Genomic DNA, 14487 nt, shown 5'->3' with positions numbered 1-14487 from the left:
TCTACTTAGTCTCTACTCTTCTATCCATTTCTGCTTTATGTTTAGTGATATGTTTTGTCATGATATATTCGATTTTTTTTCTCATTTTATTATTATTATTATGATTATTATTTAAATCGCTATACAGCATTTTGAATCACATTAGATTTGAATGAAAGGTGCAATATAAATAAAGCTTGATTGATTGATGTAATATAATCATAATTTTTGCATGAGGAAATGCCCAAATGAAATTCTAGGCTATTTTTTTTTAGAAATAAGCAAGTAGGGATGGCCTATTTTTGTTGTCCCATTAGGATTGCAATGGATGCTTTTAATTTATAGGCCTATAAAATGTATGAAATCTGATATTTACCACATTAATATTCACTAAGAGTGCTCAGGTTTTAAATGTTTTGAAAAAAAAAATCTCCATACAGTTGCCAAATGTTAGAAATCAAAGCCCTAAGAATGACAAATTAATTATTTTTAAAAATCTGGCCTATTGATGGACGTAGATTTGTTAATACAACAAAAAATAGTTCATTAATTTGAGGAAGTCATTGTAAAATATTGGAATCTAATATTATGCAGAAGCAGTTGGCAGCCAAATAAATACAGCCGCAGGTTAAAATAAAATAAAATAAATAAAAAATAATAAATAAATAAATAAATAAATAAATAAATAAATAAATAAATAAATAAATAAATAAATAAATAAATAAATAAATAAATAAATAAATAAATAAATAAATAAATAGAACATTTTTAAAAGAGCAGTTTTGTATTTCAGTCTTTTAAATTTACGTGTTTTATTTTGTGGATTAAATGTCTTCTTATTCCGGTGAATCCTTGTGGTCTCTCTCCAGCCTCACGTCGCTTTCACTCTGGAGGTCCCGTTTACTTTTCATTGATATTCGAGGCGGCACTTCCGCTTTGATAGATTCTCACACCGACCAATAGGAATAGAGAATGTGGGCCCTACAGTGCGAGACAACCAATCAGAGAGCAGAATGGGCGTCATCTTGTCATAACAAAGGATATAGCAGTGATTTGACATGTTCAACCTGCTGTGGAGCTGAACCAAATATGATATCATTTATCATTTATCATTTATTATAATAAAAGTTAGATTTGAGTCAGTTTTTAGGGACAAAATTAAACTAAAAGTGTTTATAAATATGTTGAAATGTGCTCTCGTTTCAAACAACACTCTTTTGTATGTAAAACCACATATGTGAAAGACATACCACACACACCACAGCTGTTTCTATTTTTATTTATAATCTAACACTCCCCTATTTGTGCTAAACAGCCTGTCAAACAGCCACACATTGCCTTGGTGACAGGAAACAATGCGGTTAGTCACTTCCCCTGTGAACTGCTGCTGGCCTCTTCACAGGAAACAACACTGTGACACCCTGACAGGTCAGAGGGTGTTATCTGTCAGGGGTGTGGGTTTGATGGGTGTGATGTGGATGCTGTCTCTCAGCCACACTCTGCTTCAATGTGATGTTTGATACTTTGTCTGCTATAAACATCTAAAACACTAAATATCCCGTCGTCTTGCATCCTTTGAAAATGTTCACACAGCTGTTTTCCTCATCGCTAGAGATGTCGTCATTTCTCCTGAGGAAAACAAAGTTCAAAACAGACTCACCATATGTTGTGCAGCTGATATGACATAAGGCATAAAGTCTCTGCTTTAAAAGAGAGGCAATGATGTCAACTCACGTGAGCCGGAACAAGACCATGTTGGTTTATAAGACTAGGCCCTACTTCTAAGCATGATTCACAAATCATAAGCCTGCAGACAGGGTGAATTACCATCACCTGACCTTCGCTCTTTGCAATCAGAAAGTAGTTTACAAAAGCATAAAGGTAAAATTGTATGTTTAGAAATAATTACACTTATGGTATATTATCTATCTGCACAGCATGGTGGAGGTTGCCATACAAACAATTCAGTAATCATGATTAAGGTTTTTTTCCTCTCACACATGTCGGTCAGCTGACTCTCTTGCTCTTGCTCCTGACTGTAGGTGGCACCCAAGACCAAACCTGAAAAATTAACCTGCTGCTTTATTCATCACACTTCCTACAATGATGCCTTCATTTATTACAACTCATATCCCTTCCTAAATTGACCAAAGTTACATTTTTTTTTTACTGTCTTAATGTGTTTTTTTGTCTGCACATATTGATTGATCACTATGGAGTGTTCTTTATATTTAAGTAAGTATATTTAGAGGACTTGATTTCCTGCAGTGATCAAATATAGCACTAAGATGACCATTAAGACCACCTTCACTTCATCCTCCACTTCCCAGGTTATCTTTAACTAGTAGCAATAGCAATAGAAATATTATTCATAAAGCACATTTCATTCCACGTAAGCTCAATGTGCTTTACATGGAGAATTATAAACATAAAAACATTTTAAAAATAAATAAATAGAATAAATAAAAAGAGAAAAACAATAGCTACACCAAACATACATCAGACACAGCACTCAAACAAACAGCAAGTGTTGCTGCACATGCATCCAGTCACATCAGTCATCATCAGAGGTGGGTAGAGTAAACCGAAACAGTACTCAAGTAAAAGTACTGTTACTTTCTAATGATGTTACTCAAGTAGAAGTAAGAGTACTCATAGAAATAAGTACTTGAGTAAGAGTAAATAAGTACCTAAAAAAAAACTACTCAAGTAATGAGTAACTTGTGAGTAGTATCATATATAAAATTGTACTGTATTGGAAATGCTAATAACAATGTGAAGTGCACACTGCCTTTAATAAAGTGACATAAATAGGAAAATGCCAAAATGAATGCTGTTAGGCATGGTTTACTTTCAAACATTAAAGAAAGAGAAGCTGCAATGTGCACAAACTAATGTAACCGCTTTCATTTTTTAAAACAAGCTAGAACTTCAAACTGTCTAAGATGTCATCAGAACTCCAGAACATTAATACTCCAACATTACAATAAAACATATATCTATGCCTTCCAAACTTTCTTTTTTAACCTTTAACTTATTTTCAGTACATCTTACTAAAAACATAACTTGAAAATACTAAAACAACTTGGAAGTGTTTAAAAAGGCCATGAACTCAGTCCTGAAGAATCTCTCTGAGGTGACTGTTGGGCTTCAGAAGCAGCTGTTTTTATTAGCATGCTACCTTACTGCTCTTATAAGTTACTTTAGATTACTTTCCAACATTTCTAACATGCTTTTAAGATTTTATGTTAACCAGTATGATCCTAAGCTTACCTAACTGTACCTCACCATGACATGCTTTTAAGATTTAATATTAACTAGTATGATCCTTAGCTTACCTAACTGATAACTAACTATAACATGTTTTTAAGATTTAATATTAACTAGTATGATCATTAGCTTACCTAACTGATAACTAACTATAACATGCTTTTAAGATTTAATATTACCCTGTATGATCATTAGCTTACCTAACTGATAACTCACCATGACATGTTTTTAAGATTTAATTGTTCTATAAGCTCAAGATTTCCACCGTATAGACAAAGTAAGCAGCGCATAATGTGACTGTTTCTCCTCGTCATTTAGAAGTTATGAGAGAGTCTGGATGTTGGGTACAGGGTAAACATGTTCCTCCAAAGGGGACGCAGGTATTACGCAGCCTCTCTCCCCAGCTGTAGGTGGAGGCGGGGGCGGAGCTACTTCTCCGTTCATTCAGTGTTGAGGCTATTTATAGCTCTGGATCAGAAGGAGCTGCGTGAGAGATCGGCTGAGTATAAAACATATAAAATGTAGAAAAAAAGGAACGGTAAAAGTAGCGACTGGACAGCCCAATGTAACGAAGTAAAAGTACATATTTTTTAACACAAATGTACTTGAGTAGGAGTAAAAAGTACTCTGCAAAACAAATACTCTCAGAAGTACCATTTTTTGAAAAAACTACTCAAGTACATGTAACGGAGTAAATGTAACTCGTTACTACCCACCTCTGGTCATCATATCATTCATACGCTTGAGAAAATAAATATGTTTTGAGTTGCCTCTAGTGTGTCTATATAGAAGAATCTGGGAATCAAATGTGGCTGCTCTGCCATGCTGTGTAGCTGCTATTACTGCATTGGTAACTCGGTGTGTGTAATAGATGGATTAAGATGTTGGACAGCTGCTGATGAAGCTCCCTTAATCAGGCAGTCTTGACATTATTCAGATTTTACATTTTTCACACAAACAGCCTGGTTACATGATGGAGAGACAGAAAAACTTGTACATATTTATGATGAAGAGCTGTGTAATACAATGTAATTCTACTGGCTAGTTTACTAAAGTCACAGATCATTACATTTATGGTATACTTCAACTGCCTCAAAGCAAGTGCTCCTGATAGAGCTGACAGTGCCCTGGGAGGACTGTACTAGGAGCTGGTGGAGCAGTGTAGGAGAGAGGGATGGAAGGAAGACTCGCTAGCCCATTGAAGTGGGGTGCAGAGGATTTGCTGGTCAGTCACTGTGTAGGGTCTACACACTACTTGGGATCACTGGGGCTGCCATGAGGAAAGCCAACAAGTCTGCCGTGGAGGCAGCGGAAAGGGCCTCCAGATGGCTGTGGCTCAGGAGGAGTGAGCCGTGGGCAAGTGCTGCTGGGACACAAGCCAGGGGTCTAATCAACCCAGGCTGGGTCACCTGAGCGAGGGTGTGTGATGTTGAGAGACCTGAGAAACCCGATGACCTCAGGAACATAACTGATGATGTGTCCCAGTGCATCTGAGGATGTATCTTAGAGGCAATCAACTTCTGAGGAATATCTTAGACTTAGTAAGCTTGTGTTTGTGAAGAAACGCCTTCTTAGGAATCGACTGCTGGAGGACTTCTTGGGACAGCTTAAAGATCTTGCAGGGAGATACAGATAGTATCAGTCACATGTTAACTTCCTGTAATTCATGGGTGTTGTCTGTAGGTAGGTTTCTTCACAACAGAGACTATATGTGCTGATCACATGCCAACACACACTACACTTCCACAGCTTGTTTTATCCGTGGTTTCAAACCTCATTACTTCAGTAATTAATACAATTACATGCCATTTTATTGCTTAACAACAGCAGCAGCAGCAACAACAACACAATCAAATACTTTCCTAAATGGTTAATGGAGATTTCTCCGTAGCTTTAATGAGTAAAAGCTGTGGTTTGCAGCTTTAAAGCATAACTGTGGTCAGTTGAAGGCTGGGCCATATTTGACACCATCAGCAGAGAGAGTTAAGTAAAAATGTACCTCAAGCTTTCATATACAGCCTAAGTGTGTATTTCTTGCCTGCATCTTTCAGCAGAAGAGTCTGCATCAAAATAAGGAAGTTACAGTCACTCACCTCCTAAATGCTGCTTCACTGTGGCAAAGCATAGTTTGTACATGCCTTTGTTTCATGCATTTCATTGATGCATGCAGGAGCTCAGTGTCTTTCTCATGAACACTCCAGCAGGACACATGGATGGGGATGAAAACTCTGCCAGCTTTGCTGTAAGTCACTGTGAATCAGAAACTGTCCAACAGGTGTTTTCCACACCTGCCTCTGTGTCTGCCTCTTTACTTTATCAGCCGGGTTACATAACAAACCTGCAGATTCTGGGGAATGAATGAATGAATGTGGAGGATCTTTACCTCTCTATAGTATAAACTTGTTCTAAAATACCTTATTCTTATATTTGTGGTTAGTATTCATATATATATCTATGAGGAAGTAAGTTAGTGCATCATATAAATATGCAGAAAATGTTATCTTATGTTTATTCTTCACTATTCAAACATTTTCAGATACAATACCTGGTTAAATATTAGTGTTTTAGAAGTCAAAGTCAGCTCTTCATGTTCATACTGTGTGTTACTTTCATGCACTCCTCTGTCTCAGTGTTGGTATCACATGTTTTGGTGGATCTCATTTTGCAGTGAAACCTTGTGAAAGCACCAGATGTGAATTCTTGCGCGCTGACATCTGAAGTTGCCCCCCGTCTGGTGTTTTTCTGCTTACATGTTATCTTCACAGTTCACAGGGGATGTTCTGTATCCCAGCAGCTGGTTTAAATTTAGCTCGTTGCTAATTCTTGCCCCAATAGAAACAAAGAGGAAGCTGAAACAAACAGAAGATGGCTGCAGCTTCCTGTGAAGCAAATATATACTTCCATGAGCTATAAACAAAGTTAAGAACAGCACTTGTTACCAGCTGACTGTACAGTATGACCTACTGTGTCCAAGTGTTGCTTTTTCCTTATTCACCCTTTAGTTACATGCACAACAATAACACAAGAAATAGTGATATGAAAGCATGGGGGAGCTAATGTCAGATTACACGCAACAAAAGTCAGAAAATCCAGCAGTATCTGGTAAAATGAAACAAAAAATTCAACAAGTTTGTGTGATTTGTTGGATTTCGGAGGTAGCTCATTTTGCCACGTAGCTCATTCTGTCAGGTAAGAGGTCATTTGGTCAGGAAGCTAATTTTGTCAACTAGCATATCCTTCCAGCTAGCTTAGTCTTTCAGGTAACACAGTCTGTCATGAAAGGTAGTGTTTCTGTCAGTTGAGGTAGCTCACTCTGTCAGGCAACAGGTAGCTAATGCTATCAATTAGCTTATTATTTTGGGTAGCTAACTCTTGTGAGCTAATTTGTTAAGGAATTCAGACAGGTAGTTAGCTCATTGTGTCAACACTGGAAAAAATGCCCCTCCAAAAATAAGAAACCCCCCCGTATTTTTACTTTTACCTTGAAATATGCAAAAAAATCTTCCAATGGAACAATCTTGCTTTGTAAGATTTCTTAAAATAAGATGTAATATTTAGAAAACTGTGGTCTTAGAATTAGCAGGGAAAACTTAAGCAATATTCAATACCAGTACCAGTATTTTAAAGCTTAGTGTCTCAGAATAAGCCAGGAATGCTAACAATTAGTAATTTTTCACTAAAAATAAGACTTTTGCACTAATACATTTCATGTCAACATCTTCATTTGAGATATACTCACCTTAATTTGAGTTGTATTATAGCGGCACTTCTCTAGGTTTAAGAACATCTTGTACTTGAAATAAGATCACAAAATTTAATTTGAGCATTTTGAGATATATAATGTATTTTCTTTCTTTCTTTCTTTTATCAATGGAGCTGTTTTCTGATAGATTATCCAATAAAATGCATTAACTTAAATCAAGTAAAGGGTTTGTCTTAAATCAAGATTATCCGTCTTCTACAAATAAGATCTCAGCTTGAAAAATGTATGAAATGTAAAATAAACCTTGTTTCTTCTAAATTACAACTCAAAACAAGATCATTTCAAGATTGTTTGACTTAACAAGACATTTAAGATGCATTGTCTTAAAAGAAGTCCCTCTATCTTGTTAAAACGTTACTTGTTCAGTAAATTTATCTTAAGTCAAGTGGGATTTTGACTAAAAATGAGATTTCACTTGGTAAGATTTTGAGTTTTTGCAGTTAAGTTGCACTTTTGAATAACTTGTGAACAGATTATTAAGAGTAGTAAGGTTATATCTGTAAGGAGTTATAAAGTAGTGTAAATGGGCCTCCTCTTGATCCTTCTTTGTATGCAGATCTGAAGAATAAAAACCCAGCAGACCTTGAGCTGTCTTCCTTTTCCTTCAAAAACAACACATATGACAAAAACATCTGAGTGCATGGTGTAACTTCTGGTCTGGTATCTCTCTGGGAAAGGTACCAGCCGTTGACACACCTCTCTCACCTTAAGCAAGGGTTGTGGTTTTGGTCATGTGAGCTTTCACACTGGGTTATAAATGCATGTGTTCCATCCTGCCAGGTTCACACTGTTGGTCATGATGAGGGGGCTGCTCGCACTCACCGCGCTGTTTGTGGCCGTTCTCGGCAAGGAGACTTTTGAGGGGTAAGTGGTCCGCCACAGCCTCTTACTACGCTCAGTGAAAAGTGGTTTATATGAAGGTGTGTGCATAAATATGAAATAATGATGAATCCACAAGTAGTGCAATCAAAAACACAGCACTGTGCATTCTTTATAGCTGAGCTTGTCCAGCTGTGCAGATCATTTTTTCATGTTATTTCTACCTCTGTGGCAATGCAACTGCAAAGATTGAGAAGCTTTGAAATAATATTCAAAGCTTTCAAAAAAGTCCATCCACTGTAAAATCTCAGACATGGATTTTTGTAATCTACTTTTTAATTTGCCCTTTTTGAGAGACTCTCTTGCATCAATCATTACACTGTCATTATTTGACTACTCTCTTGACCTTTAATTCCCAACTCTCTTCTCGCTCACTTTTTATACCTATTATCAAATTTTGTTTGGTGTCAGACATTCACAAAGAGCTCAATCAGTAAAGATTGAAAACAAACTCAAGACCTACCTTTTTAGTCTTGCTTTTAACTGAGTTTTATTCTCATAACAGTTTTATTTCACATTTATTTGTTTATTTATTTATTTATCAAATTTAAGTCAATTTTATTTTATTTATTTATCTATTTTGTGTATATCATCGTATTTTCTTTGAATGATTTAATATTTTAGGGTTTTATTATCTTAGAAATGTATTTTATTTTGGTGAGATTAATTTCCTGTGTTGACTTTTAACATCTTATTTTACCTCCAGTGTTTCCTCATTAATATATCATGAGAGCGATTCCTCAGTTTTTTCAGCTCCTTCTTTATTTTTTCATTTATTTATTTGTTTTATTTTCATTGTTATTATTATTATTGTTGCATATATTGTGTTCTTAACCTTAGGATTGTGGGTTGGGTTTGGAGTCGGGGCTGGGGTTAGGATTAGGATGGGGAGGTCTTTTTATTTTTATTTTTATATATCTTTCTTTTTTTTTAAATATTCTATTTTAATTTGTTTTAATATACAGCACTTTGTGTTACAATGTAATTGTATGAAAAGTGCTTTATAAATAAAGTCTGATTGATTGAAGTCTGATTTAAACAGAAGCATGGTAAAACATGCAGCAATCTTTAATAATCTACACCCATCACATATTCTGAAATGTGGTCATCATTTGTCTGTGTAATGTAACCATTTCACTAATAAACATAAAGTGAGAAATTAAATTTAAGTTGACCTTGGTTCCGTGTTTGGCCACAAAGTGTTACACACGTCAACTTATAGCAAACTAAAACAGAGGATAAACCCCAAATCCAGGCTTTCCCCTAATAGAACTATGTATGATCAGATCACTGTGTTATCTCTGTACAACTTCTGCATCAGCTAGACCTGACTGATCTTACTTCATTCTATATGTACCAATGTCTCTCTTGGTTTGGGATCTTGTGTAAAAGGATATGAAGAATCATGCTTCTCTCTTTGCAGGCAGCAGGTGCTTCGCATCGTTGCAAAGGATGAAGCCCAGCTGGCTCTTATCAAGGACCTGGAGGACATGATCCATTTTGATGTAATTGAAATTTCCATGCATTGAAAATTCTCACAGAACTTATGTAAAATGACACATTTTCTCTACTTTGGTATCTGTATGATATTGATGTTTTATTTCAGCTGGACATCTGGAGGGGAGTGACCGATGTTGACACTCCAGTGGACATCAGAGTTCCTTTCGAGAGCCTGCAGTCCGTCAAGATTTACCTGGAGTCTCAGGAAATTGATTACTCCGTCATGATTAAGGATCTGCAGGTAAGAGACCAAGAACAAGTCTGGAGAACCAAACCTGAATTCACTGCATGTGATTTTTATATCTTAGAGATGTTTCAGCTTTACTTTGGCTCCCTCTATCTGTGGATTTGAAAGAATGCGTTGACTTCTTAGCTCAAATATGAATAATCTGTCTTCTGCAGGCTTTGTTGGATGTGGAGAAGGAGCAGATGGAGTCTGCTGCTCGTGACGCTCAGCCAAGAAACACTGACAGCTTTGACTACTCCAGGTACCACACCATTGATGAGGTGAGGACCAACACTCAGCCTGTATCACTTTAATGTTACTACAGATGTTTTAAATGGATGTTTAGATTATGTTTGATTTATTTTTTTAACAAGGAAGACCAATTTATTTTACTTGTGGGGAACTCAAGATTTTAAATACCTGTTTGGATTTGTATTGAAAGTTAAGTGTTTAAGGTTTTCCTCAGTTGTGGCAATATCACAGCAAATAGTACAAATTCAGAAGGTACTTATACCCTGTCCATTTTAGTAGCATATGCATCCCAAATTTAGAAGCCCACCTTCATTTTTACCCAATTTTATGAAGCTGGATCATGGTGGCAGGTAGTTCAACACTGCCAGAGATGTTTTCCATCTCCACCTGGAGCATCTTGAGGCTTTGCTGAGCTGCATGAGGCTTGAGATTTCCTCGTGTCCAGATTAATTCCTTGGTATCATGCTCAGTAGGATTCTTGATCCGATGCTATAACCAACACAACTGGCTCCGTTTGGCGAGGAGCAGTGGCTCCATACTCATCATTCATTTGATCATGCTCTTTTAGCCACCTCCTAATCAAAGCTAATAATGTTCATTCTAAATTTCAACTTCTGGGGAAGAGTGACAAGATCTACAAAGAGTCAGTGCTCACCAAAGTCTTTCCCTACCGCGTCCCCTAACCCCTAGGTTTTTGCTTCAGTATCCACCAAAGCTAAAGCCCTTTGGATGTTGAGGTACTTGTTGGCTGCCGGTCTGCGATCCTTAATTAAATAAGACCTGTATGCTTCTTGTCTAGATCTACAGTTTCCAGGACATGCTGGTGGCTGAGAACCCCAACCTTGTCAGCAAGATCGTGATTGGTCAGAGCTACCAGGGCCGTCCCCTGAATGTGCTCAAGGTAAATATAACGAGCCTTTTTATTAAAGGTATGTTTATTCATCTCTTCTTCATGTGTGGCTTTGCTTGACTCATCTTTCTCTTTCCTGTGTCCTAGTTCAGCACCGGAGGATCTAACCGCCCCGCCATCTGGCTCGACACTGGAATCCACTCCAGAGAGTGGGTCACCCAGGCCAGCGGTACCTGGTTCGCCAAGAAGGTGCTTTGTTGACTCTCTCTCTCTCTCTCTCTCTCTCTCTCTCTCTCTTTTACCTCATTGTCTTTGCAGTGTCTGACCTCCTATGTGATGCTCTGAATAATTGTCTTTCAACTCTTCTTATTGGTAGATTGTGACTGCCTATGGAACTGACCCTGCTCTCACTGCCATCCTCAACAACATGGACATCTTCCTGGAGATCGTGACCAACCCTGATGGTTTTTACTACACCCACAACGGCGTGAGTCTCTACATCCAGATAACAGATAATGAACATCAGGGTCCAGACTTCCTTTATTGTGCTTGTAGCTGAGAGGCAACATGTACGACCAGATGTGTTTATGAATCCATAAGCTGATATCTTAGCATAGAGTTTACTTAGACTCAATCTCAGTCAGCCACAGCTTGGGTTCTTGGATAGACCAGTTGGTTTGGCCTCTTTTGCACCTCCATAGATTGTTTTTTCCTGCATACATCCAAGCCCCCCTTAAACAAATAGCTGATCAATAGCTCTTTGCATTAAAAACAGAACTTCTGGCAGCATTTTCTTCTCTATTTATACCAGATTTCCTGCTGTTCAGATATTTGCTCATAGAGATAGCGTTGTATGACTCCAACATAACTTGTCTTCTACAAAACATCTGCATGCTGTGATACTTACTCAGAATATGAATATATATTGGGGTCGCTGGTGGCCTAGCGGTCTAAGCGCCCCACATACAGAGGCTACAGTCCTCATCGCAGGGGTCGACGGTTCGATCCCCGGACGGTCGACCATCTCCTGCATGTCTTCCCCCGCTCTCCACTCCCCACACTTCCTGTCTCTCTTCAGCTGTCCTATAGAATAAAGGCAAAAAGCCCCAAAAATATAACTTTAAAAAAAAAAAAGAATATGAATATATCCAGAATTGGATAGATCACCAGAATATTTCAGGTTCAAATGTAACATCTGCTAAACAACGATGTGTACGGACAAACAAAATGCAACTTTGCTGAGACTTTTTGGGCGATAGAACAGATCGAATAATGTTTATTTGAGTTTGTGTTTTGTCTCATTCAAAGAAATCCTGCTAAAATAAATGAAGAGTGACTTATAATAAGAGGGAAGGTGGCTTTGAACCTGTCACATGAATGTGAATGAGTTACTCTGATGTTTCCAGAACCGTATGTGGCGTAAGACCAGGAAGCCCAACCCCGGATCTAGCTGTGTGGGAGTTGACCCCAACAGGAACTGGGATGCTGGCTTTGGAGGTAATGCTTTTATCCTGTAGCTGAAAATGAATGTTCAAGGAAATATGCTTCTTGATACTTTTCTTTGAAACTCCAAATTTATTGTTGAAATGCTGTTGTTTTGAACAAAAACTCTTACTGATTTGTACTTTTTATTTGTACTTCTAAAAACTGCTGGATGAGTTTAACAATCTGCCAGTGTCATTAATGATACCACCACTAGATGGTGCCAGAGTCTCCACATACAGGGCCTTTAAACAGGGTTTCCTATGACAGAGCATACAACATATTAATGTATGGCATTGTTTTTAATAGAGACACTTTAAACATGAGTATTTCTATGGAATCAAGTGTTGAAAATGTTGCACTTTCCCTCTTGCCATCCCTCTGTAGCACCTGGTGCCAGTAACAACCCCTGCTCAGAGACCTACCGTGGACCCAGAGCTCACTCTGAGTCCGAGGTCAAGTCCATTGTGGACTTTGTGAAGTCCCACGGGAACATCAAGGCCTTCGTCTCCATCCATGCCTACTCCCAGATGCTCCTGTACCCCTACGGCTACACCAGGACTCCCGCCAAGGACCAGGCTGAGCTGGTAAAATAACAATCCTTTTGCCTTTCATGACGGCAACATGAGACCAAACAGGGAAACAGATGAAAGATCTTTTCATTTGGCTCATTCAATTTTTATTTCAAGGTTTGAAATGTAGATATATAATAGAGAATATGTTCAGAGGTGACGTGACCATGATTGTGACCTCTTACAGCACAACCTGGCCAAGACGGCTATCACTGACCTGGCCACTCTGTACGGTACTCGCTACAGATACGGCAGCATCATCAACACCATCTGTAAGTTTCACCACTCTACTTTTATATTGTTTTATTTTCACTTTGTCATCAAGAAACATTATTCTTTGTACTCACATGTGTACAGAGGAAGAAATAAGTTTAAAACTAAACAGCTAAATAGAATTGTATTTATCTATGTCAACAGCAACTTTCAGTATTACTGTTCAGTTTTCAGATAATTCTTTAATTGAAAAAGTGACACAGAAAGCTTTCCTATATATTTTAGCTCCTTTAAAACATGTTGTATGTAGTTTCTTAAACATCCTCTCAGTCTAAAAACAGACATGAGAAGTCATTGGTTTGTGGACCACTGACTGGAAGCCTCAGGTTTGGCATTTTGGTGGTCATCCTGTCTTTTGTCACCAGAGTTTATTGTAGTTGGATGAGAGGGGTCTTGTGTTGTGTTGCCTCTTAACCTGTTAATAACAAAGTATCCACTCCCTAAGGTCCAACCAAGTAGAATCATAAATAACTAAATGAACATGATTCTGTACGGATGGTGACTTAAAACTAGTGACAGAGACCTAAAGTTCAGTAGGAACATTCTGAATCAAGAAAGAAATTGGGCAATTTTTGGCTCTAATTACAAATAGTTAGACTTTTTCCCTGCTGGGAATTAGTCAGAATGCATAATGCATGCATGTTAAATCAATTTCTCCATTGGCCACAGTTTGTAGATACACTATAAGGGGTCATTGATTGCTTATATACAGTATATAATGAGGTTTGGTAGTTAACCCACTAACCAGCTGGATATGCACCTTCTTTCATATCGACACCGGAGGATGCCAAAGTCAGAAATATTTCACTTCCAAATATTGTTTTTAAATTCAACATAAATCATTGGAATCCATCTGAGACTGTCAGTTGATATTTGATATGATAAGACTAAATTCCTCTTGAAACCACAGACCAGGCTAGTGGCAGCACCGTCGACTGGACCTACGATGAGGGCATCAAGTACTCCTACACCTTCGAGCTGAGGGATACCGGTCGCTATGGATTCATCCTGCCAGCCAATCAGATCATCCCCACCGCCACAGAGACCTGGCTGGCTCTGATGGCCATCATGGACCACACCTTCAAGAACCCCTACTAATCTGTGTGTGTAAGAATAAAAGGAATGACACCTCCAAACTATTTCTTTCAAACTAACATCACCTTCATCATCATCATCATGACTTATTGGATGTATTAGACCACAAACAGACAAATAAAAGAACACACTGGAGAACAGTTTCCTTTTGTTTGTCATTTCAAATCTTTCAATCTGAATGTTTGAAACACTTAAACGCATGATCTGCATGTTTCCAGATCCTTTGAACCACTACTACAGTACTATTATTAATCAAATCGATCTGCTTTAAAGAGACATACACTCTTTTTTAGTCGACTTTAGTTAAATCAGGAAGTCTTTTGCGCTTAAAGTCTCCGTATGGAGG

At 37.8% G+C, this 14487-nt stretch overlaps 1 protein-coding gene across 2 annotated transcripts; it reads left to right on the top strand.

Moving 5' to 3' along the window:
• The first annotated feature begins 5387 nt into the window (after window positions 1-5387).
• LOC117814424 (carboxypeptidase A1-like) lies at window positions 5388-14284 on the top strand. 2 transcript variants are annotated; one of them, XM_034685738.1, is made up of 12 exons: window positions 5388-5491; window positions 7793-7876; window positions 9315-9396; window positions 9498-9632; window positions 9794-9898; window positions 10669-10770; window positions 10867-10968; window positions 11096-11206; window positions 12126-12216; window positions 12589-12788; window positions 12961-13045; window positions 13957-14153. In XM_034685738.1, the coding sequence occupies exons 1-12, from the start codon at window positions 5463-5465 to the stop codon at window positions 14142-14144; spliced, it is 1314 nt and encodes a 437-aa protein (XP_034541629.1). In that variant the 5' UTR covers window positions 5388-5462; the 3' UTR covers window positions 14145-14153. The 2 variants fall into 2 exon arrangements, with proteins under 2 accessions (XP_034541629.1, XP_034541630.1); XM_034685739.1 differs by lacking the exon at window positions 5388-5491 and adding an exon at window positions 7585-7689 and having other exon boundaries at window positions 13957-14284.
• The last annotated feature ends 203 nt before the right edge of the window (window positions 14285-14487 follow it).

This window comes from Notolabrus celidotus, chromosome 6 (assembly GCF_009762535.1).
Source record: "Notolabrus celidotus isolate fNotCel1 chromosome 6, fNotCel1.pri, whole genome shotgun sequence".
In the NCBI taxonomy this organism is placed as follows: Eukaryota; Metazoa; Chordata; class Actinopteri; order Labriformes; family Labridae; genus Notolabrus; species Notolabrus celidotus.
The sequence above is the reverse complement of the archived record's forward strand: the minus strand, read 5'-3'. Positions and strand labels throughout refer to the sequence as shown.